The sequence below is a fragment of the Ursus arctos genome, unplaced genomic scaffold (assembly GCF_023065955.2).
Source record: "Ursus arctos isolate Adak ecotype North America unplaced genomic scaffold, UrsArc2.0 scaffold_10, whole genome shotgun sequence".
Lineage (NCBI taxonomy): Eukaryota > Metazoa > Chordata > Mammalia > Carnivora > Ursidae > Ursus > Ursus arctos.
In genome coordinates, this window is record NW_026622764.1 from 32,866,623 (window position 1) to 32,893,474 (window position 26,852).

The 26,852-nt window shown below is 37.3% G+C and overlaps 1 protein-coding gene across 3 annotated transcripts; it reads left to right on the forward strand.

Annotated features, from left to right (window-relative positions):
- The first annotated feature begins 105 nt into the window (after positions 1–105).
- On the forward strand, positions 106–26,783 carry DIS3 (DIS3 homolog, exosome endoribonuclease and 3'-5' exoribonuclease). 3 transcript variants are annotated; one of them, XM_026493391.4, is made up of 21 exons: positions 106–463; positions 1,063–1,220; positions 2,954–3,147; positions 3,681–3,754; positions 10,325–10,492; positions 11,268–11,432; positions 12,567–12,680; positions 12,811–12,948; positions 13,489–13,635; positions 14,166–14,282; positions 14,540–14,641; positions 15,800–15,864; positions 15,952–16,036; positions 18,092–18,219; positions 20,862–20,948; positions 22,729–22,885; positions 24,189–24,403; positions 24,516–24,684; positions 24,817–24,975; positions 25,657–25,779; positions 26,552–26,783. In XM_026493391.4, exons 1-21 carry the CDS (start codon positions 236–238, stop codon positions 26,633–26,635), a joined length of 2,877 nt encoding a protein of 958 aa, XP_026349176.3. In that variant the 5' UTR covers positions 106–235; the 3' UTR covers positions 26,636–26,783. The 3 variants fall into 3 exon arrangements, with proteins under 3 accessions (XP_026349176.3, XP_044237792.3, XP_026349177.3); XM_044381857.3 differs by lacking the exon at positions 1,063–1,220 and adding an exon at positions 721–788 and having other exon boundaries at positions 125–463; XM_026493392.4 differs by lacking the exon at positions 106–463 and adding an exon at positions 721–788.
- Positions 26,784–26,852: the final 69 nt, after the last annotated feature.

Here is a 26,852-nt window from a genome sequence, read left to right on the forward strand (position 1 = left end):
TGGATGGAAATAGCTCCGGGCTCCGCCCATCCTCTTCGTTTTCGCCCAATCCTCGTAGCCCTCAGAGAGCCAACGAACGCCAGCCTCGACGTTTTCCCGCGAGAGCTATTTATTAATACCCAGGAGCGGGAAGGCGTGAACTTCGGGGTAAAGTATAGTTGTGCCGCAGGGCTTCTACTGGGCACTTTACACCGGAAGAGCGCGGCGAGGGTCGGGAATCCGCGCTGCAACCAGGATGCTCAAGTCCAAGACTTTCTTAAAAAAGACGCGGGCGGGCGGCGTGATGAAGATCGTGCGCGAGCATTACCTGCGGGACGACATCGGCTGCGGCGCGCCCGGGTGCGCGGCGTGCGACGGTGCGCACGAGGGGCCAGTCCTAGAGCCGCAGCCCCTGGATCCGGCGAGTAGCCTGTGCCCCCGGCCGCACTACTTGCTTCCTGACACCAACGTGCTGTTGCACCAGGTGCGTTGGCGGACGGGCAGTTCGTGGTCCTCTTGGCACTACCAGAAGGGGGTGTGACAGAATAGGGAAACTGAGGCCCATGGAGCAGAGTCTTGGACGTACTTAGGGAGAGGCAAACCCCATCTCGGGACCTTTGCCTCCTGTCTCCCAGGCCAAGTTTCTTTTGTTTTTTTTTTGTTTTTGTTTTTGTTTTGAGTTCTTGGAGTCATAAGAATTTTAGATTAATTCTCTAACTCCTGGTGTCTCTTCTGCCTTAGATTTTAAGTGTCTGGAGGCCGGGGACCTGGGCTTCTGTGGCCTCCAGCCTGCGACTCCCAGGCAGCTTGTAAGTGCCTACAGATGAAAACTATGTGGGCCAACGTATTTCATTATTACTGGACTTAATTCTACGAAGTTTTATAATTAGTCTGTTTATATGTACTCTTCTCTAATAGATCTCAAGGGTTTTCTGTAGCAAAATAGCTCCTTAGTTTAATGTATACGTGGTGTTTTTGTTTTTTTAAAAAATCGACAGGGTTTTATGGTTGGCAGAAACAATTTATTAGTGAACATAGGAAAATTTAAGTTTTCTTTCCTTATTATTATTATTCCTTTTTAAGATTGATGTTCTTGAGGACCCTGCCATCAGGAATGTGATTGTACTACAAACTGTTCTGCAAGAAGTGAGAAATCGGAGTGCTCCGGTATATAAGCGAATCAGAGATGTGACTAATAACCAGGAGAAGCATTTCTACACGTTTACTAATGAGCACCATAGGTAGGGGGAAAATTATGTTAATTACCAGAAAACCATAGAATTAGCTAAATTTGGGGAAAGGTTCCTGGCAGTGATTGTGACATTGCCAGAAGATGCGGGGTAAGTTTCATACTTAGGGGAGGATTATTTGGTGGTTGCACAGTTGTACAGAAATAATCCTCCGTGTGCCTGAGGTACAGAGGCACTGATTAGATCAAACCTAGAACCAAGGTGTCCAGACTCCTAGGCTACTGTGGGTACTTTTGTTTCTAAAATATTTTCATTTAATTGGTTTCAGCAGGAGATGAGCAATAAAATCTTGGAAGGTGAGATTTCCCTAGGTTCCTGGAATACCGTATTATTTGATAACCAATGTAAATTGATAAAATGTAAGAGTTTATGAAAGAGAGGTTTAAAAATATAAAGCAGAATCATTATTAACAGGCTTTTACAAGTTTAATACTTTTTAACTGATCACATTGAAGAAGATAGGTTGAGAAATAGAATTCTTTGTTGTGTTTCAGATTGACAGCCTTTGAACATAATGTGTGGTCTTAGAAAATATGTTGCTGTTTCTTACGTTACATAAATTATTTGTGTTGAGTTCTAGTATACTTTCATTACATGAAATTAGGACTTCTCAGCTTTGGTACTATTGACACTTTGGACTGAATAATTGTTTGTTGTGGGCAGGCTGTCTTATATACATCATAAGATGTTAGGCAGTGTCTCGTGCTTCTACTTGCTGCATGCCCAAGCAACCTCATCTTCCCCCATCCAGTGAGTTGTAACAACCCAAAATGTCTGCAGACATTGTCAGATGTTCCTGGGCAACAGATCACCCCAGCGGATTAGACAGTAGAACTCTGGTAATGAAAGCTCATCGGAATATGCATATTTAAAAATATTTAATTTTTCAATTTTCTCATTTCTGTAGCCCAAATTTAAATATTATTCTTATAAAAATCATTGGTAAAGCACTCACTTGTTATCTTATTCTTAGCTTCTTGAAATTCAGAAACAGAAACGTGCTTTTCAGTGCAGAAAGACCAAGTTTTTGTGGAACATTATCATCAGATTCTTAATGAGAGATTAGCAGTTTTTCTGCCTCAGTGCAGTGAATAGAGCTTAGCAATACTGGCATTGAAGGACACTTGGGCAAATCTCATCCAAGATTGTATTGCTCAAGTCATGCTAAAACCAACTCAAAATTTAATGATAGTGTCTGACTGATAAGCTTAAAGCATTAGCAGGGGCTTTTAATGGTGAGGAATGAAGCTGTTCTAACAACTATTAATAAGCATAAGATTCTAAACTTGAACCTCTTAAGCGCTAATAAAAGTTTTTATACTGAATTTTGTTATTTTACTTAAATTTGACTTTGAAAAATAGATTTGAGAAAGTAAGTGTGCTGACATATTAGGAGCTTTAGAGTGGATAGACTATGAAGGAATATGTCGTCATTATTTGTATGTGGTCGTTCAGTCTCTAGATAAGTTCTGCCATTTATTGAGTGTTTACCACTGGTGATTTACATGTATCGTGTATTTAATGACTATAGAATCATATCATTAATCATCATCCTGTTTGTAGCTTTTGGGAATTACCGTTAATCTACAGTTCAAATAAAATCTTATTATCAAACCTGCGAAATTTTATTATAGTTTAGTGGTTATTAAGCGTTTATGTTCCAAGACTTTTTATATATTCTTATTTCTATTGATGTTTATTTATTACTTTTTTTTTATATTTAGAGAAACTTATGTTGAACAAGAACAGGGAGAAAATGCTAATGACAGGAATGATAGAGCCATTCGAGTAGCAGCAAAATGGTACAATGAACATTTGAAGAAAATGTCAGCAGAAAATCATCTACAAGTTATCTTCATAACAAATGACAAGAAAAACAAAGAAAAAGCCATAGAAGAAGGAATACCTGCTTTCACTTGTAAGTCTAACTGTAGAAGCTGTTAATTTTTATATGCATTTGCAAATAGGAACTACCATTAGGCCCTTGGTCAGATGTTCACTTGAACATTTAATACTTTCATAATCCTATATAACTCCATCTGATGTTTGCATTTTTAAATTTCTCAGCATTTCTCAGCCAAGTAAGTTGTTCCCAGTGGCTGTTAATTTCCCCATCACTCTTCGAAACTGGCTTAGCAATAAAAACTCAGAGGGGCGCCTGGGTGACTCAGTCAGTTAAGTGTCTGCCTTTGGCTCAGCTCATGATCCTCAGGGTCCCAGCCCCACATCGGGTTCTTTGCTCAGCGGGGGCCTGCTTCTCCCTCTGCCTTCTGCTCCCCCTGCTTGTGCTTGATCTCTCTCTCTCTCTCTTCAAATAAATAAAATCTTAAAAAAAAAAACTCATAGATATGCTTGACCTAATACTTCTGCTTTGACGTGACCATATCAACAGATACGGTTTAAAAAAAAAAAAAAGAAAACATTTTATCAAGAACAAAACTTATTTTTCAGGTGAAGAGTATGTAAAGAGCCTAACTGCTAACCCGGAACTCATAGATCGTCTTGCTTGTTTGTCTGAAGAAGGGGTATGTTTGAGTTTGTTTTATTTTGTTTTTGAAAAGTGAAAATATTAAAATGGCCACTTTGGGATATTAAGTTTATAGTTAATCAAACTTAAAAATTGGAGTATTGGTAAGCTGGAATTGAACAGGAGTTGTGTTATAAACAACAAGAGCGGCTGTAATAGGCTTATCAAAATGCCATTCCTAGAAGACTTGACTTTCTAAGGTAGCACTGTTCCCTGATAAACCCTCAACAACCTGAGTTGGGCCTGTCACATGGTGGCACCATTTGTTTGGTGAATGAATAAAGGAATCCGTGGCTGGTTTGTGAATAAGGTGTAAGTATTTGACAAAAAAAGACATGGTGGGCATTGCAGACAGCATAAAACTGTAGCATAATCCTGAAGGAAGAAGGGAGGGAGTCATAATAGGTAGAACAGGAAGGGTAGGGGCCAGCCAACGAAGATCTAGAATTTATTCTGTAGGTCAGTGATTTTTAAACAATATTATTCTAAAGGGCTGCTATGAAGAGAAGGTAGCAGATAGGATTCTGGCCTCCCTACCTTATAATGACAGGCTTAAAGAAATTAAGGGTGTGTGAGAGTGGGCGTTGGAGGAAGGGGGGAGAATGATCAGAAAAGTTTATTTGAAAGACCGCTCTAATTCCAATTTGTGAGCTGATGTATTGTATCAAGGGCAAAGTTAGAGGCAGGAGGAGGAGTAAAGGGATCCCTGCAGTAGTGGAGATGAGAGGGCATGCTGAGTCAGTCAACCTCATGGGCACTCACTTCCTAACATGTGAAGTGTATTTAACAATAATGACGTCATAGCATTGTTACGAGGGTCAAATGAAATAATAACAGTAGTATTAATAAAATTCTTATCTCAGTGCCTGGCACGTAGCTATGGTAAATGTAAATGGCGGCTGTTGTTATTATAGAAACAGGTTTTACGTGGTAGAACACTAGACACATGTCCAGTCTTTACAGCATTTTCTTCGTCCCTGCTTATCTTCAATCAACTAAAAGGAAGTGGGAAAATAAGAGGTGGGCTTGATTTTTGGAGTAGAGATTTAGGGACTGCCCTAATAGGTAGCTGGTAGTTGCATCTGGCTGCTTCGATTTAATTCAGATTAAAAATTCAGTTTCTCAGTTGCGTTATTCACCTTTCAAGTGCTCAAGAGCTGCTTGTGCCCCGTGGCTACCATATTGGAGACCACAGAAACAATATTCCCATCATCACAAAGTTGTTTTGGATAGCTCTGGTTTAGAAGGGGAAAGAAGAAGAAATGTAACATTGGTAATACATAATATTTGATTGAGGACCGTGGTAGGGTAAGTGTAGGACGTGGCGAAATTACAGCCGGTGCTGTTGCAGTACAACATGTGCGTTCTTCAGATTCACGTGTCCTGCAAAATCACGTAGTAAAAGCAACAGAGCTAATGGGAAAATGTGGTTGGGGCACACTCAGAAGCTTCGTGAAGCGGTGGGAATAGGGTCATCTCAATTTGGGTGAAAAGTTGTTACAGAGGGTGAAGATGGTGTCGCTCATAAAACACACGGTAGTCTGCAGTAACAGATGTTTGAGAGGTCACTGTGTTTTGTAGATTCCTGCAGTTTTCTGCTCTCCCCAGGTATTTTTTAATACGGCGGTTGCATTGGAACCAATTCATGTTTTCAAAACAAGCATTATGGGAGGACTGACTGTACTTAGCACCTAACCCAGATTTGGGATGTCAAGGCAGAGATGTGAAGGATGTTAACTAAGCAAATTTGCTTCAAGATAGGGATATTTTAGCTGAATTATGTGAGGGAGTTAACCATCATAATAACTAGGCAAAGAGCATTTTACACAGAGGAATCAGCAAGTAAAGGCTCTGAAATTAGAATAAGTTGGCAAGATCACGAAACAGCTGGAAGAGTGCCTGGGATGGAGTAAGCAAGGGAGAAAACGTTACAAAGGAAGTCAGAAATATAGGCAGGGACCAGATCGTGTAGGATGTAATGAGTCATGGTGAAAAAATTGGATTTTAGTCCATGAGTGCTGGACGGATGTTGAGTGGGAGAATAATAAGATCCATGTGGCTGCTCTAAGAGAATAGATTAGAAGCAGGGTCTTCCGGTTAGGAAGATATTTTAAAATTCCATGGGAGACAAGACAGAAAATTGGACCAGGGTAGGAGCTGTTACGGTAGCGGGAAGTAGTAAGATATTGGGTATATGTTGTACATTGATGTTTTAGGGCTTGGCGATAGATTGGATGGGGCTATGAGGAATATGGATGACCTTAGGTGTTTTGCCTGAGTAACCGTATGAGTAGTACTGCTTCATTTACACAGGATGAAGGTGGGGAGCAGAATTGAGTGGAAAATCAAAAGTATGATTTTATACATGTAAGGTTGAGGTAACCGAGCTCTCAGTGGCTTTATGTTACGAGCAGTTGGATATGCAAATCTGTAGCTCATGAGGGAGTTTAGGACTAGAGATATAGATATACTAGGAATATAAATTTGGATCTCATCAACATATAGGTGGTGTGTAAAGCCGTGAGACCAAGTGAGAACATGTGAGGAAGTTATTGGCAGACATTTTCTTAAAAACAGGTTTATTGAGGTATAATTCACATACCATACAACCCACCTATTTAAAATGTATAATTTTTTGTATAGTCACAGGATTATGCAGTCATCACCACAATCTAATTTTAGTACATTTTCTTCCCTTCCAAAAAAAATCTATATCCATTACCATTCAATCCCAGTCTTTCCCTGAAAAGCCCTTGCTTTATCCCCAAGCAACTGCTGATCATTTTATCTTTCTAAACTTGCCTATTCTGCACATTTCATATAAATGTGATAATGTAATATGTGGTCTTTTTTGGCTGCTTTTGTTTCTCTTTGGTACAATCTTAGCTATGTGTGAGAGGACTTGCTCCATCATACGGTAATTTTATATTTAACTTTTTGAGGAACTGCCAAACTATTTCCCAAAGTGTGTGCAGCAGTTTACATTCCACCCAGCAATGTATGAGGACCCCAGTTCCTCACTGATATATGAGGGTTCCAATTTCCTCATCTATACGTGTTGTCTGTCTTTTTCGTTGTAACCAATTTAATGAGTGTCAGGTGATATGTTAATGTGGTTTTGATTTGATTTGCATTTCCCTAATGACTAATGGTGTTGAGTATTTTTTCATGAGCTTATTGGCCATCTATATATTATACGTAATAGATGTGTATTTTAACTTACGCGTATGTGTGCATATGTCTATTCAAATCCTTTGACTGGTTTTTAGTTGGGTTGTCTTTTTGTTATTGAGTTATAAGAGTTCTTTCTATATTCTGGATACAAGTTCCTTTTTTTTTTTTTAGCATACTCTTTTTTTTTTTTTTTTTTTTAAGATTTTACTTATTTGTCACAGAGAGAGAGAGCACAAGCAGGGGGAGTGGCAGGCAGAGCAGGCAGAGGGAGAAGCAGGCTCCGTGCTGAGCAATGAGCCTGGTGTGTGGGGTCCTGGGATCAAGCCCTGTACCGAAGGCAGTTGCTTAACCAACTGAGCCACCCAGGTTTCCCTGGATACAAGTTACTTATCAGATAAATGATTTGCAAATATTTTCTCCCAGCCAGACTTTTTTTTGTAAGGAATCAGATTGTAAATTTTTTTTTTTAGCTCTACAGGCCATATGGTCTCTATTACAAGTACTCATCTCTGGGGCGCCTAGGTGGCTCAGTCGGTTAAGTGTCTGCCTTCGGCTCAGGTCATGATCCCAGGGTCCTGGGATTAAGCCCCACATCTGGCTCTCTGCTCAGTAGGAAGTCTGCTTCTCCCTCTCTCTCTCTGCCTGCTGCTCCCCCTGCTTGTGCTCTCTCTCTCTCTCTGACAAGTATAAATAAATAAAGTCTTTTAAAAAAGTACTCATCTCTACTATTGTAGCTGAAAACAACCATCAACAACACATAAGTAAATGAGCATGGATGTGTTCCAGTAAAACTTAATTTACCAAATACAGGCAGCAGGTTGGACTTGGTGCATGGAGCTTAGTTTGCCTAGCCCTGATCTAGGGAAATGAATATAGATAGAAAAGAGAAGAGGTCTAAGGGCTCAGCCCATGGTTATCCAGTAGAAGTCAGAAACATGAGGGGAACCAGCAAATGAAATACAAAAGGAAACACAGGTGTGAAGTTTTTGGAAGCCAAGTACAGAAAATGTTTCAAGAAGGGAGGGGTGATCATCCATGTCAAATGTTGCTAAGTCAAAGTAATGAGAACTGATGATTGGATTTAGCATTATGACATTTGCAGGAGGTGGGAACTATCCAGAGTAGTTTTGATAGTCAGGAGGCAGAAGTCTGAATAGAAGAGGTGAAAAAATGGGAAGAGAAAAATTACGGTATGGTAACACTTCAGTGCTGCAGTGGGAAAGGAGAGAAAAGAGGTGGTTGTTAGAGAAGGAGGGATCAAGAGGTTTTGTTGTTTTAGGTGGGAGGAAATGACACGAGAGTAAACGTAGGTAAAGAAAAGGGCCTATAACCAAGTCTTGGGACACTCCAACATACAGAGATCAGGAAAAGGAGAATGGGCAGAGGAACCTAAGGAGGAGTTACCAGTGAAGTAGGACAGAAACCCGAGGAATGATGATTTGGATGTGAAAATGTCTCAGGGAAGGAAAGGTCATTTAAAAAAATCTCGGGAGGGGCGCCTGGGTGGCACAGCGGTTAAGCGTCTGCCTTCGGCTCAGGGCGTGATCCCGGCATTACGGGATCGAGCCCCACATCAGGCTCCTCTGCTATGAGCCTGCTTCTTCCTCTCCCACTCCCCCTGCTTGTGTTCCCTCTCTCGCTGGCTGTCTCTATCTCTGTCGAATAAATAAATAAAATCTTTAAAAAAAAAAAAAATCTCGGGAAGGCAGAGAATGGAGCACTGAAGTTGCCGAGATAATACATCATTAGTGACTTCAACAACAGTGACTTTCGTTGACTGACAATGAAACTTACAGTAGATTCCTGAGAGAGTGCGGGTGAACACAGCAATTACAGGCAATATTTTTGTGGCATATTGGTGTGAAGCAGAACAGAGGATCAGGCCAGGAGACCCAAAATAATTAACTAACTATATTTATTTATTTTAATAGGTCATGCTGTTGCAGATTTATATGATGGTACGAATGTTGTAGTAAGGGGAGGTGGGAGATTTGGCTCTAGAGAGAGGAGTTCGTTACAGGACAAAGTTCTTGAATGGAGGAGAGGAAATGGTAAGTAGGTAGTGCCCAACTGAAAGAACAGAAACATCCTATTCATTGTTGCAAGAGAGAAGGCTGACGTTTTGATACAGATGCAGGCAGGTGGGCAGATTCGGTGGCAGGAAGATGAAGTAGGTCTCTAGTGGCTGCTTTTGATTCTCAGTATGGAGATTGCGGTCACTATCTGAGAAGTGAGGCAGGGAGAGGGAAATGGGAGAGTTAAGGAAAAAAAGGATAAAGTAATCTCCCTGGAAGGTAGAAAATTGTGGGAAATGAATAAGGCAATTAAAGGAGCCAAGCAGTAAGGATTTTGGATGCTGAGGTCTCTAAGCATCCTCACAGGTGTTGTGGTAGACCTAAAGCAGTCCCTATCCTCCTTCTTACATTCTGAACTATGTAATGTATCCAAAAAAAAACAGCTTTTCTTGTACTTTCAGTAGCCTTATTCTTTTAATGGAATTGAAGCTTCGGAATACCCTTTATTAACCAACCCAGTCACCTGACCTCCTTAACTACAGACATTCATTCTGGGAGGCCTGGGGTGCGAAGAGGTGGTGTGCAGAGTTCATTAGTGATGTATTTATGGCCAAATGCTGAAATGTAATGAAATTGAAATATTTGTGTAAGTTGTCCTAAGAATAGAAAGCATTTTTTCTTACTGTGCCAAATTCACAAATTCATAGGGTTGTATATACCATAATGTGGATGGTTTTTAAAAAATTTTTAATATAAATTCAGTTTAGTTAACATATACTGTATTGTTACTTTCAGAGGTAGAATTTAGTGATTCATCAGTTGCGTATAGCACCCAGTGCTCATTACTTCAAGTGTCCCCCTTAAGTGTTGTCACCTAATTACTCCATCCCCCACCCACCACCCCTCCAGCAACCTCCAGTTTGTTTCCTATAGTCAAGAGTCTCTGTGGTTTGTCTCTCTCTGTTTTTATCTTATTTTTCCTTCCCTTCCTCTATGTTCATCTGTTTTGTTTCTTAAATTCCACATGAGTGAAATCATACAGTATTTGTCTTTTGGGTTTTTGGGTTTTTTTTTTAAGATTTATTTATTTGAGAGAGAGCGAGTGGGAGGAGGGGCAGAGGGAGAGGGAAAGAGAGAATCTCAAGCAGACTCCCCACTGATTGCAGAGCCCAATGTGAGGCTCAATCCCAGCACCCTGAGATCATGACCTGAGCCGAAATCAAGAGTTGGACAGGTAACTGACTGAGTCACCCAGGTGTCCTGTGGATGGTTTTTTGTTTTTTGTTTTTTAACTATCTGATAGTGATAGTAATAGTTGTCTGTTGAGTGTACGGAAGATTTACATACTAACTAAATCTTGTGGTTTGCTCATTTCACAGAATGAAATAGAAAGTGGAAGAATAATATTTTCAGAGCATCTTCCTTTAAGTAAGCTACAACAAGGCATAAAATCTGGTACATACGTTCAAGGAACATTTAGAGCAAGCAGGGAAAATTACTTAGAAGCTACAGTATGGGTTCATGGAGACACTGAAGAAGATAAAGAGGCAAGTGCTGTATATATAAATTCCATATACAGTAAAATACTTTCTGTTTATGATTTTCTTTCATAAGTGTTTAAAATTTTGTAGGAGAATTTAAACTTACTCTGCCCGTCTAGTTTATCAGCTTAAAGGCAGTTATGTGAGAGGCCATAGATAAAAGAATTAATCGCTTTCTTAGAGAGCTGCTTATGGAAGAAAAGCACTTTTTATTTACCCCACTTTTAAGAGTATAAAAATCTAATCAAACAATTAGAAAATTAATAGGATGCCTCTATTTTCTGTATTATGGCTAGTTATGGAAAATGCTATTTACATAATATGTAAGTGCTCCAGAGGGCTTCACACACTTTAAAGCAAATAGGAATCATTTTTGGCTGCTCACTGTTTGCCAGATACTCTAACTGCTTTCAATACTGCATTTCATTTACTCTTCAACTGTGGCTATGAAAGCAGGTACTCTTTTTTCATTCTACCCAATCAGGACCCTGAGATTTAGAGAGATTAAGAAGTTTTCCCAATGTCTTTTGGTGCTAATGTAAGAGTTATGGTGAAGCCATGAATACAACTCGTATTTTCTGACATGTTTTCTCTGCTTGATATTGAGAAATTAAGAGGATGGGGTCAAGGGGCACTATAGAAGAAGAAAAAATATAAGGGAGAAATAGAGATATATAGAAACACCCAGGAAGGAAACATCTTTCTTTCTATTAGGTAACCTTCCCATTATTACATTGCCATTAAAAATATCTGAACACCTGCCATTTGCTCTTTTACACAGATAATCTTACAGGGACTTAAAAATTTAAACCGAGCTGTTCATGAAGATATCGTGGCTGTAGAACTTCTCCCCAAGAATCAGTGGGTGGCACCATCTTCTGTAGTTTTACACGATGAAGGTCAAAATGAAGATGATGTGGAAAAAGAAGAGGAGAGAGAACGCATTGTATGGAACCAAACAGGTTTATTTTTTGTCTGTGTAGCTTTGTAGAATTCATTAGTGTTTAGCTTTAGAGAAAATAAAAAAAATTTCATTGCTTTCAGATTTACTGAATAAGATTATAGTTGTGTGGGTTTTATTACATTTCATACACATAGTTGATCATTTTCCCTCTTAAATATTTAAGTAGTTTTTTAAATTATTACCTTATTTTGCTCAATAAATAGGTTTAAATATAAAAAGACTGTAACTTGAGTATGAAACCTGAATTCTGTTGTTCAGATACATGAATCTGTCTGAATTAGGTTTGTCTAAATTAGTGAGGTTTACGTAAATACAAATTGGAAATTTTCTGCGTTGTTTTTACGTAATGTTAAAATTCCATCAGCATAATGGATATACTTTGGGGCCTTACATAAGGGTCAGTTCTCTGTTACCATATTTATTATGAAGAGAATGCTTTCAGTTGTTTATGATCTAAAGTCTACCTGCTATGATCCATTTATTTCTATATTCTAGGATTATAAGAATAACACAAATAGTTGGAATTCAGACATAGTAGTTCTCCTTTTTATAAGAATTCTGTTCAGTGCTCTGGAGTCTTACTGTAGTATTATTCTTGCAGAGTCGAGGCCATAGGAGAGTGTTGAAATGAAATCCAATGAAGTCCTTCAGCTATTTCTAATAAATACTCTTTATTTGGGTTTTTATTTTGGATAAGGAAGAACTTTTCAAGATACAAGTTTTTTTTTAATGAATTAATAAATGCCACATGGCTCTTTTGTGCAAACTACTACTAAAATCCTAATCTACTAATTCCCAGACGTGTGTGTGACTGTAAATCCTCATGTTAAAACTGAACAGTTGAGTTCTGACATTTATTCAGTTATATTTATATTTTTTCTTTGTTTTTTGATTATCTGTTTTTGTAGCGTATTATTATTATGGAACTATTTCCATGGCTTGGTTTGGCATATTCTGACATAGAATTTTGAAAGCATCAAGATTCTCTAACTGTGTCATAATTACTGCCCAGAAGTATTAGTATCCATATTCATATTCTGATTTTAAAGAGAAATGATCTCATTATACTTAGAGGAAAAATAACTGAAGATTTTTCTTTTTCTTTTTAAATCTTAGCTTAAGACTGCTGCAAATGAAAAAATGTTAAAGCCCACAGGTAGAGTTGTAGGAATAATAAAAAGAAATTGGAGACCATATTGTGGCATGCTTTCCAAGTCTGATATTAAAGAGGTGAGTAAAGAGCGTGTTGCTGTGTAATTAAAAAATGATACCCATTAAATAGAACTTAGAGCCCTCCCAGCGCCCCCAACTTCAGATTTTTGTGTCTGTGTGTAAAATCTTCTGTCCTAATTTTCTTTAGTCAAGAAGACATCTCTTTACCCCTGCTGATAGGAGAATCCCTAGAATTCGAATAGAAACCAGACAGGCTTCTGCATTAGAAGGACGGAGGATTATTGTTGCTATTGATGGTTGGCCCAGAAATTCCAGATATCCAAACGTAAGCTTGAATGATTTATTTTGTTTTAGAATATTAAGAATTGGGTATAAGATTGCTTCTCAGTGAAAATAGAATCTGCTATTGTAATAAAACTCATACTGAAATATAGGACTATTTCACAAACTTACCTGGTAAGTAGTACATCTTATTTGAAAATTAATCTTATGAAATTCCAGTGCAAATAATTTGATTATTTTTACTATAAGTTTCCTAACAGATAACTTTTGATAGTGGTTACAGATATAGTGTTTGAAACCTAAGTAGATTCTAATGATTCTGAAGCTACTGTATTTGGAGTAACATTTTAAACTTTAAAGGTCATAGGAAATAGACAACACTTTGCTGTGTAAGAACTGGGCCCTCAGGAAGTCTCCATCATAAATCACTTGAGCTTTATGGACTCATTTTTAAGAAGTAGTGTTGGAAACACTTAGAAATACCGAAGTGATATGTAAATGTTCAAGAATTTAATGTCATAATAACATATACCAAACAAAAAACTGTAAAATTCACTTTTCTAATAATACCTTTTGGCTTTAGGGACACTTTGTAAAAAACTTAGGAGACGTTGGTGATAAAGAGACTGAAACAGAAGTTTTGTTGCTTGAGCATGACGTTCCCCATCAGCCTTTTTCACAGGCTGTTCTTAGCTTTCTACCAAAGATGCCCTGGAGCATTACTGAAAAGGTAAATTGTGAAAAGAACGTAGTCACTTTATAAGTTACTATATCTGAGCTGATTTGGTTTCTGTATGTGTTTTTAAATATATAGAAACGGGGTACTTGGGTGGCTCAGTTAGTTAAGCATCTGACTCTTGATCTCAGCTCAGGTCTTAATCTCAGGGTTCTGAGTTCAAGACCCACATTGGGCTCCACGTTGGGCTCCACATTGGGCTTGGAGCCTACAAGTAATTAATCAAATCAGCAGAAACCATAGTCCCCTCCCCTGCATTTAAGTTAGGTACAGAATTCTTAGGTATTACAAAAATCATTTGGTTTACTGAAAGATACATTTTTCTGGGGAACCAACACTAGCTTACGTCAAATTATTCAAAGGTGAAGAAACACAAGTTACAAATCAACGTGTGGTTATTATTAACAAATAAAACAAAGTTCCTTTTAAAATATATAGAGAGAAATTGTTGATTTCATAAGAGCTGTGTTTCATTTCTACTACAGAATAGTTTTTTTATTTCTTAACCATGTGGCATTTTCTAGGATATGAAAGACCGAGAAGACCTGAGACATCTGTGTGTGTGTAGTGTGGACCCTCCAGGATGTACTGATATAGATGATGCTCTGCATTGTAGAGACCTGGGAAATGGGAATTTGGAGGTATTCTTGTTGCAGTGACATTCTTACCAAATATGTCGTTCTGTGTTTGAGTTTATTTTCTTTTGACCCATTATAGAATTTGTGAATTATTCATGCCTAGTCAGTTGCAGGTACAGAGACTAATGGGCATGTGACAAAATCGAAATGGTAAATATGGCCGTCCTTTTACAATTTTGCTCAGTGTCTTCTCATTAGAACTCCATAGTACATTTACCCAGTTAAGCATGTTGACATCCTTTTATTTTTATCTTTTTCAGGTTGGTGTTCATATTGCAGATGTTAGCCATTTTATTAGGCCAGGAAATGCTTTGGATCAAGAGTCAGCCAGACGGGGAACAACTGTGTATCTTTGTGAAAAGGTAAATGTGTTAAATTTAAAATGGAATTTTGAAACATGCTTGTAACTTTTTCATCATCTTTTATTTATTTATTTATGCTTTATGTTTTTTTTTTTATGTTATGTTATTCACCATAAATGGTACAGTACATCATTAGTTTTTGATTTTGTGTTTCATGATTCATTGTTTGCATATAACACCCAGTGCTCCATGCAATATGTGCCCTCCTTAATACCCATCACCGGCCTAGCCCATCCTCCCCCCCCTCCCCAAAACCCTCAGTTTGTTTCCCGAAGTCCATAGTCTCTATGGTTTGTCTCCCCCTCTGATTCCCCCCCTTTATTTTTCCTTTCCTTCGAGGTGTTTCCTGAGAAAGGTGTTTCCAGCCTCAGTATTTAGTGAAATATGAGGAATAACTATTATGTTAGTTTGTAAAAACCATGGGCACTTTTGAATTCTTGAACAGTCTGGAATAGTACATGAATGAGCTAAAAGACATACATAGAAGAAGGTGGCCATAAACCAGTGAAAATAATGCAACGTGTTTGGTTATTGAGTGACCCAAATAACAAGTAGATTTGGTTGATATAAATCGTTGTATAGCATTTAACTTACTAGCTCTGGGTAACTAGTGTATTTTCTGTTGCTTCAAAAGTTTAGTCTGAGTCTATTTTGTCATAATTTACCATTTCTTCTTTTTAAAGTAAACTTCCATAAACTTACAGAGGAAAGTTGTGACAATAGAAGGGAAAGTTAAATTTAGTCTATTATGAATTCATTGTCAAAGTTCTTCCATGTAGCTTTTTTCTGTAAAAATTTTGTGGCTCTTTTTTGGTATGTCTAAAACAGCATGCAGTTTGTGTTAGGCATGGGAGAAAGATACAGTCACAGAGCTGTTAAGGCTTGAGCAGAGATTGCAGACTTGGAGGACAGCTCGGTGGCCGTGGGGAGGACTTAGGCTTAGATCCACTGACATGAAGTCCGGCTTCCTCTCGTTGTGTTCTGTTTGTAACAGTTGTGTGGAAATACTTTTCTAGAAATAGACTTATTTCTTACTTTCTCAGCTCTATTCACAAAGACCTTTTCCCCCTTGTTAAAGTAATGCTATCGAGAATGAAATGTCAAATAACTTTATGGATATAATTAAGTAATCTGCCATTCTATTTTTTTCTCTTCCAGAGGATTGACATGGTCCCAGAGTTGCTTAGCTCTAATTTGTGTTCCTTAAGATGTAACGTTGACAGGTATTTATGTATGCTTTCTCATAAAAACATAGTATTTACTATTTTAACAGATTCGCATTAACAAACACTGTCTACTTCCCCCCATAGGTTGGCATTTTCTTGTATTTGGGAAATGAATCACAATGCCGAAATCTTAAAAGTGAGGTTTACCAAAAGTGCCATTAATTCAAAGGTTAGTTTCATGGTTAATATTAAATGTTTAAAATCTTTGGAACTTTTAACCATGTTACTAGATGGTTTTGCAAAAGGTTTACTAAATTAAATTTTTCCCCAATGTTATAGCAAGATCTAGTTTTTTCCAGTTATCTGTTTAATTTTTGATGCGGTTGCCTTGTATTCAGAAGCTCACAAAGTCTGGATACTTGAGAAGACTAGATAGATGGCTTTTTGCCCTAATTCAGGAACACTACTATTTGAAATTGTTACACTGTGTAACTGGTCAGTATTTTCAAAGTTGGCATGTATACCATCTTGCGATACAATTTTCAGAGAAAGGATGTCATAAATTATTCTTGGATTTCAGCAGAACTAGCCTGAGGTCTTAGGTCAGACAGAATGGAGCCAGGCTGCCGTTCCCATCCTTCTCTTTTTTGGAACTCTCCTCGGATTCCCTTATGTCCTCACTTTGCCCTTGGTCTTTCTCTGAGGTTTGCCATCATCTAGTTGCTTTCAGCAGTTCTGGATGAACTAGTGGTTGGAAAAGAAAGCAGTGTTGGACTTAGAGATAGTGATATATAGTGGTGTACGAACGATTTAAGCCTTCCTCGATTTGTATTTTTAATAAGGGTGAGTTTATTTTTCTTCCAGACTTGGTCAGTGTAACAAAGTTATATGAAAAAAAATTCAGTGTACATGCAACAGAAAATGTTTTTGAAGGGGAACTCTTAGTCCCTAGTAGATAACTTGGCTCTCCTAAGAATCTGACCTGACCTCCTGTATCATCTAACCCTCTTACGCTATTCCTGATTTTTACTTGCAAAGCTACTTTTTTAGCTACTGCGTTGTTTTTTTGTTTTTGTTTTTTTTTTAGATTTATTTATTTATTTTAGAGTGTGCAAGGGGGAGGGTAGAGGGAGAGGGAGAGAGAGTCTCAAGCAGACTCAGTGCTGAGCACGGAGCCATACGTGGGATCAAACCCAGAGATCATGACCTGAGCGGAAACCTGACACTTAACCAGCTTTACCACCTAGGCACTCCTATTTTTTTTTTTTTTTAATAAGCTAAAAAATGGTCATTTTCCGTGAGGTGTGAAGTAGGAACAGAAGCACTATTTGTATATTTGGATTATAATTGGAAATCACTTGAGATCTTTTTTACTGTGATTGGTCTCATTTTTAGATACTCAATTTGGGATATTTCATAGGTTTTTCTGTAAAACATGATGTCTGGACTGTTACAGTGTTCTTATTTATTTGTCATTGAGTAAGGAAGTAGTAATCATCTGGAGAGGTTTTCACTTACAGTCATTGTCAGAGAATAATATAGCTTTCCTTTTTACTTTATTTTAGTGTTACCCAAGTATTTGTTAACTATGAAAGTAAAGTTTAAGCAATTTATTTACCAACATATACTGCCATTTTGTTTTGTTTTAAAAGATTCGATTATTTTTAGATGGGGAGCATGAGTGGAGGGAGAGAAAGAGAGGGAGGCGGAGAGAGAGAATCCCAAGCAGACGCCCTGCTGAGTACAGAGCCGGATCCCATGGCCCTGAGATCATGATCTGAGCACAAACCAAGAGTTAGATGTGCAACAGACTGGGCCATCCAGGCGCCCCCATTTTGTTTTGTTTTAACTTAAGTTTGCTTATGTTGTGTAATGCATCAGATACAAATTAATGAACCAAAAACCATAGGTCTGCAATATAAATATTATAGTTAAGAATCTCTTTTATTATTGATTTTAGGTTTTCTGAAATCATAGATTATATGTAGTGCAAACACGAAAATACAGTAACCTGGTGGTTTTTTTTTTTACATTTTAAAAAAATTTAAAGTTTTTTTTAGATAGAGCAAGAGAGGGGGCAGGGAGGGACAAAGAGAGAGGGAAATAGAGAATCTTAGGCAGGCTCCATGCCTAGCATGGAACCCCATGCAGGGCTTGAACTCACAACCCTGAGATAATGACCTGAGCCGAAATCAAGAGTGGACCACTTAACTGACTGAGCCACCCAGGTGCCCTATAAACCAGTTTTTGTAAGAATTATATTAACATATGGTTTTCCTTTTAGGCTTCCCTTACATATGCTGAAGCTCAGATGAGAATTGATTCTGCAGCCATGAATGATGATATTACCACTAGTCTCCGTGGACTAAATAAACTAGCTAAAATTTTGAAAAAAAGAAGAATCGAAAAAGGGTATATTTCAAAAATATTTATTGAGAAGTGTCTTAACTTATATATCATGGTAGTAAGAGAACCTGTGAACTCTTGAAAGTGTTTTATCGTGGACAATGACATTATTTAATGAGCTGAATAGAAAGTCAGGTAGAGACATTCTTTTTCTTCCAGCTCCGTCTTTGTAATATGCTAAGGAGTTAAAGATCTTAGAGAAAATTTCGAGGGAGGCAAGAGCTCCTTAAGACTTTTCTATGGATTGTTTCTAATTTCAGTTAGAAATGAGTTTCCATATTGAACATTGGTTTCCAGATATTTAAATAAATGTAGATGAACAATTTATTGCACTTGAGAGTTTGAAGCGATTTTAGAGATTGTTTAATCCAACACCTTCATTTTTTAAATGATTCAGTTATATAGAAGAGGTCTTCCTGAAGATCTGAAAGCTAGTAGCAGATATGTGTCTTTCAGCTATGACATCATGGGATTTGCCTAACTGCAATAGTATAAGATAAGAAGAAGTATCCAGGTCCCCAAACTTGTTGAAGTAAAGTAGTTGAAAGAAATTTGATTTTTAAAAGACATTAGCAACTGTCAGAGTGAAGCAAGTACATGAACCTTTCAGATGTTGGTCTTGGGTTCCCATGCCCATCCAGGATAGGGTCACAAGTGGTTACTAAAAGTGCTTTTGGTGGGGAGTACAAACTCTAGATCTGTGCTGTTTCCTAAGATGTACCTATTTAAAATTCATTAAAATTAAAGAAAATTAAGAATTCACTTCCTGAGTCACACTAGCCACATTTGAAATGCTCAGTAGCCACTTATGGCTAGTGACTACCATATCAGACAGTGTAGATAGAGAACATTGCCATTGCTGCAGAAAGTTCCATCGGACAGCATTCTTCCAGGTAGTTACGCTGAGCCATCTTTATTTCTACTCACAGGTCAATTTTCTGATTAATATTCAATGTGATCCTAAATATAAAATTTGCATCTGTGTAAGGATAATTTGAATGTGTTAATCCCAAAGAAACTAGAGGACACAAAACAACACATTTTTCAGCAAGTGTTTGTTCATCAGCCATATGCAAGACATCAGAAGAAAGTTTGTGTGAAGATAATGTTTAGAAAGTTTGTTTTAAAAGCAAAATGAATAAAATGCAGTTTGAAACATATTCATTTTGGTAGTTTTAAAGTAGGAGAAATTTGCATTAGTAACTAGCTTCTGATTAGTATAGGAAAGATAATTTTTAACTTCAAAAATTGTATGTACTTTTAATTTTGTAACTAGACAATCATCTGGTAAAAACAGATCATTGAGTCTTCTCAGCCTTAGGCAAGAATTGAGAAAACAGTAAAAAAATTGGTATTTTTTTACCTTCTTAAAGAATATGTTCTGTTTTATATTTATTTTATGTCTTTCTTAAAGGGTAAATGTTATGTCATGGATAGACATAACATTTTAAGTGTTTTATGATAAAAAAATGATCAAAACGTGATTAATATACCTTGCTTTTTAGGTCAGATGTATTGATAAACAGACTAAATCTAGTGTTAAGATCTTGTTGTAAAGACTGCATGGCAAGAAAGGAATATTTGTCAAGATTCTCTGTCTAGTCTTCCTTTGGTAGTTCTTCTAATAAAGCTGAAGAATTGAGGGGACAAGTGAAGAATTAGCTTGTACCGCCTCATCTTTTTTTTCTCCGCTTCCCCCCCTTCTCCATGATTGTTTGGGGATACCCCACTTCATTAAAATTCTTTAAGTTGGTTTGAAGATAATCTATCAAAATAGCATCAAGGTGTGAAGAAACATAAGACTCTGGTTGGAATTTACTTTTCACAGGAGAACTTGGGAACTCATGGGCGAACCATTCCTGTAAAGCACTTAGTCTAGTATGTTATCGGACATGTAGCACGCCATATCAATACCCGTCTGTGCGTACATGTCAGCGTAGTAGTTTGTCAGTCTCTATGTTGGCTCAGCGAATATGGACGTACTTTTGAACTGTGGATCTTCTGATGGTACTTATCTATGTGTGGCAGCTTCCTTTTTGCTCCTCTCTCCATCATCACTCACCCCAATACATTGTTTTCTGTGATACATAAAATACTGCCAGATACCTTCTTTACTTTTATAAAAAAGTGATTACAAACCCATGTAACTCAGTAAAAGCTCAGTTTTGGTACAGAACATACTCAAATTCTCAGAAGCCCAAGGACTCATATTTTGTTGTGTTACTGTTATCCTCTCTCTGTCCCCTTTTTTTTTTTTTTTTTTGAAGATTTTATTTATTTATTAGAGCACGAGCAGAGGGAGAGGCAGAAGGAGAAGCAGCAGCACACTCCCCACTGAACAGGGAGCCTGACCCAGGGCTTGATCCCAGGACCCTGAGATCTTGACTTGAGCCGAAGGCAGATGCTTAACCGGCTGAGCCACCTGGGCGCCCCTGTTGTCCTCTCTTTTTAAATGCATTTTAGATCTGTAAGATGTGAAAGCTGTCAATGAGAAAAGAACATAAACCTTAGCAGATGGTCTTAAAGGCTTCAGAAGAAAAACTATTACTCACTTGCTATGATCATTTTCTATTTTAAAAGCATCACTTCCAGAATTATATCTGTTATTGGCTCACTTTACTAAATTTACATCTTTAATTTTTATTTAGGGCTTTGACTCTTTCTTCTCCGGAAGTTCGATTCCACATGGACAGTGAAACTCACGATCCTATCGATCTGCAGACCAAGGAACTTAGGTATGTCCATTTTTGCTGGGCAGTAGACAGGATTTTTATTTTAAATGTAGTATCTAGTGTATATATGAATAAACAAAACATATTTGTACCCCAAATACCTATTTCTAGTAGGGTTATGGTTTCTGTAGATCTTTTTGATTTAGGATATATAGAGAGAAGTAAATGCTTTTGCTTTTTAGTTTTTCTCATAAAAAAATCTGAGATATGTATTAGAAGAATTTTCAATTCGAATTGGTCTTAATATGTGGTGTATTAGAACTTGCCTACTAATAGTTTGTGGTAAGTAAGAGATTGCCTGGTTAATTTCTCAAGTATTTAACGTAGAAAAGCATAGTGTACAAATACATAGAAGACCTTGTGCTTTAAAGCCATACTGCCTAGGTTTGGATTCCGTTTCCAGTAACTCCAGACAAGTGATTTGACCTTTTTACGCGTCAGTTTGTTTGGTGGTAAAATAGGGCTGATAATGGAACCTACCTCACTGGGTGTTGTGAGGAGTGCTCAGATGTTATTGTTGTTACCATTGTATTGATTGGGTTGAGATTTAGGAAGCAAGACTATTTTTGGTTACATCAGGCCTCTTTTCCATACCTTTTATAAGGTAATTCAGAAATGAATGTGCATTTACACTTTTCTAGTGGATGACCAAGGATTAAAAATGAGAATATACTCAAGTTTCCTAGTTAGGACCAGTGTGTCCTTTATAATATTAGAGCTAAAATTAAAAAAATACTTTTAGGAGAACTTTTGTACAAATAAAACTAATGTTAATGTGAATGGTGAGCCTGATAGGAAGAAGTTTTTTGAGGAAAACGTCGAGTCTAACTTTGCCGAAGTAGAACATCACCCCTTCTTACCAAGAAGACAACACATTTCTAAGAGATTGTCTCTAGTCTTAAACGTATGCTTGGAAGTCTTCCCAATATTTAAAAAATTAATATACTTTAGGAATCTAGTCAAGTTTATAAGATGTTAAAAATGGAAACATGAATGAAAGATTAATATGATGCCTGTTGAGTGACTTGGAAAAAAGAAAGCACAATGTACACAAATATAAATCATTTACTAACCTAAGTTTTAAATAGACATAGACTATAGAGAATGAAGAACAGTATCAAATTGGTTACGAGTTTTGAAGTCAGTTATGTGGGCTTGGGTCTTGTTACTACTAACTCCGACTTTGAGCAAGAGAATAATGTTACATATCCTTAGTTTTCTCATCTGCAAAACAGGACTAACATATGTCTCTGTCTATAGGGATACAGATAGATGAACATTTCACAACATAGCGCAATGCCAGGCCAATAAGAAATACCCAGAATAGCTATTGCAAATATGATTTCTTCATTTTGATGATTTATTGGTGAAAATTTTAATTTTTTAAGCCCAAATTTGTATGACCTAAATAGCTTTTAATTCTTATTAGTAAACTTTATTTTTATGGATTTATAGTTAAATAAAAATCTCTTTAGACTTAGTAAAGGAAGGTGAAAATGCTTATGGTTTAGATTTTATATATTTATTAGAATTAGTAAAGCTTCTTTTATTTAAATGCAATTTAAAAGTCTCTCGCATGAGACTTACTCATGCAGTAGATGCGTAGTAAGAGATTGTCAGCCTAGCAGCTGAGAAATGAGAGAGTCTTAAGTTACGAAAAATACGCATGTACACACACACATACGAATGTTGTCTCGTTGGTGGAAAAGGTAGCCTGGGAATAAATGTGACACGTAAAAGTCTCAGATTCTTTTTCCTTGTTTAATGATTTCTCCATTGGCAGGGAAACAAATTCCATGGTGGAAGAATTTATGTTACTGGCCAATATCTCTGTTGCAAAAAAAATTCATGAAGAATTCTCAGAACATGCCTTACTTCGAAAACACCCAGCGCCGCCTCCATCAAATTATGAAATTCTTGTTAAGGCAGCTAAATCCAAGGTAAGGTCACATAGTTTGCAAAATCATCTGTATTTGAGTTGTGATCTGTCCATTGTACTTAAATAATCTATATTTGCATCGCATGAAAGTTTTGTTGCTTTTTGATGCAAAAATATACTAGTAGTACTTGTGATTAAGAAAAAAGTCATCTAACTTGGATACAGTCATCTCTTCCCACATTGAAACCATTTGCTGAAAAAAATCCTTTAATGTCTTTAAAGAGGACCCTATGCTACAGCCAGAAGTTCCATACCAAGTTATTTGCAGTATCTTGAACATACGAAGCTCTTCCATGTCTTTTTGACTGTATACGTGTTCTTTATACCTGTATTATTTCATGCCTCCTCTGAACTGCCTCAGTGCCTAACTTCAGAGACTTAGAAATAATTGTTTTTCCTCTTATCTTCAACTCAGTTAAGCCCTCTTTATATCACATCCCTAAGAAAGAAGTCCATTTATTGCATACATTGGGGAAAAGGAAAAATAGGAAGGGTACCATGTCCTCCCCCTCACGTAGGTATAATTACCCTTACCCTTGTGGAGACTGTGGTGCACATTGGTTTTCTTTGGATCACTTGTTCAATTCCCATTTCTCCTGTCCAGAAGAGAGCTGGAAGTAGTGTTGGGTCTCAGTATTCTAAAAGAATGATGTTGGTTTCTCATTTTTCAGATTTTTATGGTGGGCCTACTACCCCTAGAATCAACTTCTCCTCTGCTCTGAGGCTTACAGAATCACCTTCTCCTTTGCTCTAAGGCTTACAGTGTAAATGGGGGAATTTTCTCCTACTATCTTATTTCTTCCTAAGACCTGGGTAGAGGAAGGAGGATCTAAGTATGGCTGCCTCATCTCCCAAAGTAGAACACAGCAGTTAGTTTGATGTATCAGCATATTGAACTGTAGTGACCAGTACAGTTTTATTTAGCCTCTGGCCTTTACTTCTACCTTGAATGGAAGGAAAAGAAATATCTGCAGAGGAAATCCACACATGCCGGAAAGAATCCAGATCTGCTTTGATTTTTTTCCCTACCCCAACAAAGAATAGGCAAGCACAAATTGGACTTTGAGAGCCATGCTACAGCTACCACCATCTTTCCCCTTTACAACTTCTTCAGAATGTTGATACTTCAGTACCTTTTATAAGCTATTTTTAGTTCTCATAGGCTAAGGACGAAAGATGTAGGCACTTATTATCTGATCAAAAACACCACATTTGTTCAGTTTGGTTTGTTGTATTTTGAAGACATGATGGTACTGATTTTAAAATGTTTACTAGGGTGCTCTTTCCCTCTTCTTTACTTTCAGAATTTGGAAATTAAAACTGACACAGCCAAGTCCTTGGCTGACTCTTTGGACCAGGCGGATTCTCCAACTTTCCCCTATCTCAACACTCTCCTAAGGATCTTAGCCACTCGCTGTATGATGCAGGCTGTGTACTTCTGCTCTGGAATGGATAATGATTTTCATCACTATGGCTTAGCATCGCCGATATACACACATTTCACTTCACCCATCAGAAGGTATTTTTTCTTTATAAAATTATAGGAGATCAAAAATAATTCATTTTGAATTGTAAAAAGATATTTTAATGCTTAACCTAGCATGATTCTTATTTCTCCTTCATGTGTCTAGATATGCAGACATCATCGTCCATCGGTTGCTGGCTGTGGCTATTGGGGCTGACTGTACTTACCCAGAGTTGACAGACAAACACAAGCTTGCAGATTTATGTAAAAATCTCAATTTCCGGCACAAAATGGCTCAGTATGCCCAGCGTGCATCAGTGGCTTTTCATACCCAGGTATTTGTCTTCTGTCAGTAATGTTAGGGGAGACGAAGTTTTGTTCACTTTCAATTTAATTTCAAAATACTTTTTGTTCATTTCAAAAATATTTTAAGACATTCCTTAATAAGGCTATATGTTATTTTACAGTTGTTTTTCAAAAGCAAAGGAATAGTAAGTGAAGAAGCCTATATTCTATTTGTAAGAAAGAATGCTATTGTGGTGTTAATTCCGAAGTATGGTTTAGAAGGTACAGTCTTTTTTGAAGAAAAGGACAAACCAAAGCCAAGGCTTATTTATGATGATGAGGTACAGTATTTCCAGTGTTTTTATTTTGGGGTTTCTGGAGGGGGTACTTTTTCTTTGATGGTACCTAGAAAGGATAAAATTATTTTTTGTGTCCTACAGAACTTAATTGCACAGACTGATAAGCTTATTCTATTCATAATTTCTCACTTCAGAATATCTTCCCACATATAGATATTGTCCTTGATTTGTTTTACACCATGTAGTTTCCCCCTCTAAGGAAAACTTGAATTATGCTTTGAGCAATTGGAGAGATTCATTAAAGTAAAGGAATAAATGGCTGCTTATAGCTCAGACAGAGGAATGTGTTAAACCGTTTTACAGTGTTTGTTGTCTGACACACTCTCCACTTCCCTGACTTTAATAGAATACGAAATAGCAGACTTTGCCCACAGTACCTTTTTCTCTAGTAGACCAACAATTTGCTAATTAATGGGGTGAGAATCCTGAGATTAATAAACGTATATATTGGGACCATCTTACTGAAAGGGGGAAGTATACACATAACTAGGTCATATATATGTGAAGCAACTAGGGAAATGGTTTTTGTTATATTGCACACCTAGATGCTTATTAAATATGGAAATAATTCTTTAAACTTTTAAATTAATGTGAATGATAAAGAACTAGAACAAACCTCAAGATAAGATAGCAGTTTAAAATCGCAAAATGTGTTTTGTTCAGATACCTTCCCTTAAGATAGAGGATACAGTGTTCCATATATTTGACAAAGTTAAAGTGAAAATCATGCTCGACTCATCTAACCTTCAGCATCAGAAAATCCGAATGTCCCTGGTAGAACCAGAGGTAAGACCAAACTTCACTGTCCATGTCGTGATGCTGTGAAAGGTACATATTGTGTGAAAGAGAAGGATATAATCATAAATCATTTCTGTTCAAGAACAGAGAAGTCTTCTAAGTAGTGTGGGAGCCAGATATTTGTCTAGCAAATTCAGTTTTCTCACTAATTTCCCTAGGCTGTGGGATCCCAGACATTTGGGATTCTTTGGAAAAGGTCCTCAGTACCAAAGGCAGAGAGCTGTCTGAGATCTCTTGCCTGGTCCCTTTTCACTTTTATGAGTCTTGAAGTCTGCACTTTGAAAGATTAAGATAAAGTATGTTTCACCAATAAAGTATGTTTCACCCTAAGATATTAGTTCTTAACCTTGTTTTGCCCCAGCACACCTGAGGCCCCGATGCCGTCACAGTGGCTCAGCGGGGGTAAACTGCACATGTTCTAGTTAAACCACATTTTCCAAATGACATGCCTCCCATCCATCTAGACTTTGTCTGTCTTTTACATTTTTGAACCACTATTTGTATGTGAAATATGTATACTTTGTGTGGAAGACCTTTACTAATAACCTCCTTTCCCCTACTCTCCCCTGACAACTGTTTTTTTTTTTTTAAGATTTTATTTATTTGATGGAGAGAGACAGCCAGCGAGAGAGGGAACACAGGCATCCCTTGACAACTTTTTAAACTTGGAAGTGTCAGTAGGGAAGGGGAAGATAAGAATGAGATTTATTGCTTATTTTATGCTTTTACTCACCTTATTTTTCCATTTGCATTACTGTAGATACCTGGAGTAAGCATTTCTGCTGATACTCCGAACATGGACATTGATGAACCAGAGAGAAAGAAGAAGAAACGTGAGAAATAACTACAGTCAACAAAAAAACTTCAAAGACTGGTTTCCTTAACAAAACAAAACAAAAACAGAAACAAAAAACCTTGAGAGAATACTTTTAAACCTAGGAAGTGTGTGTAACAGTTTGTTACTTTTAAATACATTGTAATGGTTTTAAAAATTTGCATTTTTATTGCACTGTTTGTTGACTCTGTCTCATCCTGCTACTTCATTTCTAGATTGAACTATT

What these genes read in the sequence shown, in the direction of transcription:
- DIS3 (XM_026493391.4), top strand. Translation starts at nt 236, where the DNA reads ATGCTCAAGTCCAAGACTTTCTTAAAAAAGACGCGGGCGGGCGGCGTG. An exon ending in CCAACGTGCTGTTGCACCAG is followed by an intron (nt 464 to 1,062) that starts GTGCGTTGGCGG and finishes TTCCTTTTTAAG; the next exon opens with ATTGATGTTCTTGAGGACCC. An exon ending in AAAAGAAGAATCGAAAAAGG is followed by an intron (nt 18,220 to 20,861) that starts GTATATTTCAAA and finishes ATTTTTATTTAG; the next exon opens with GGCTTTGACTCTTTCTTCTC.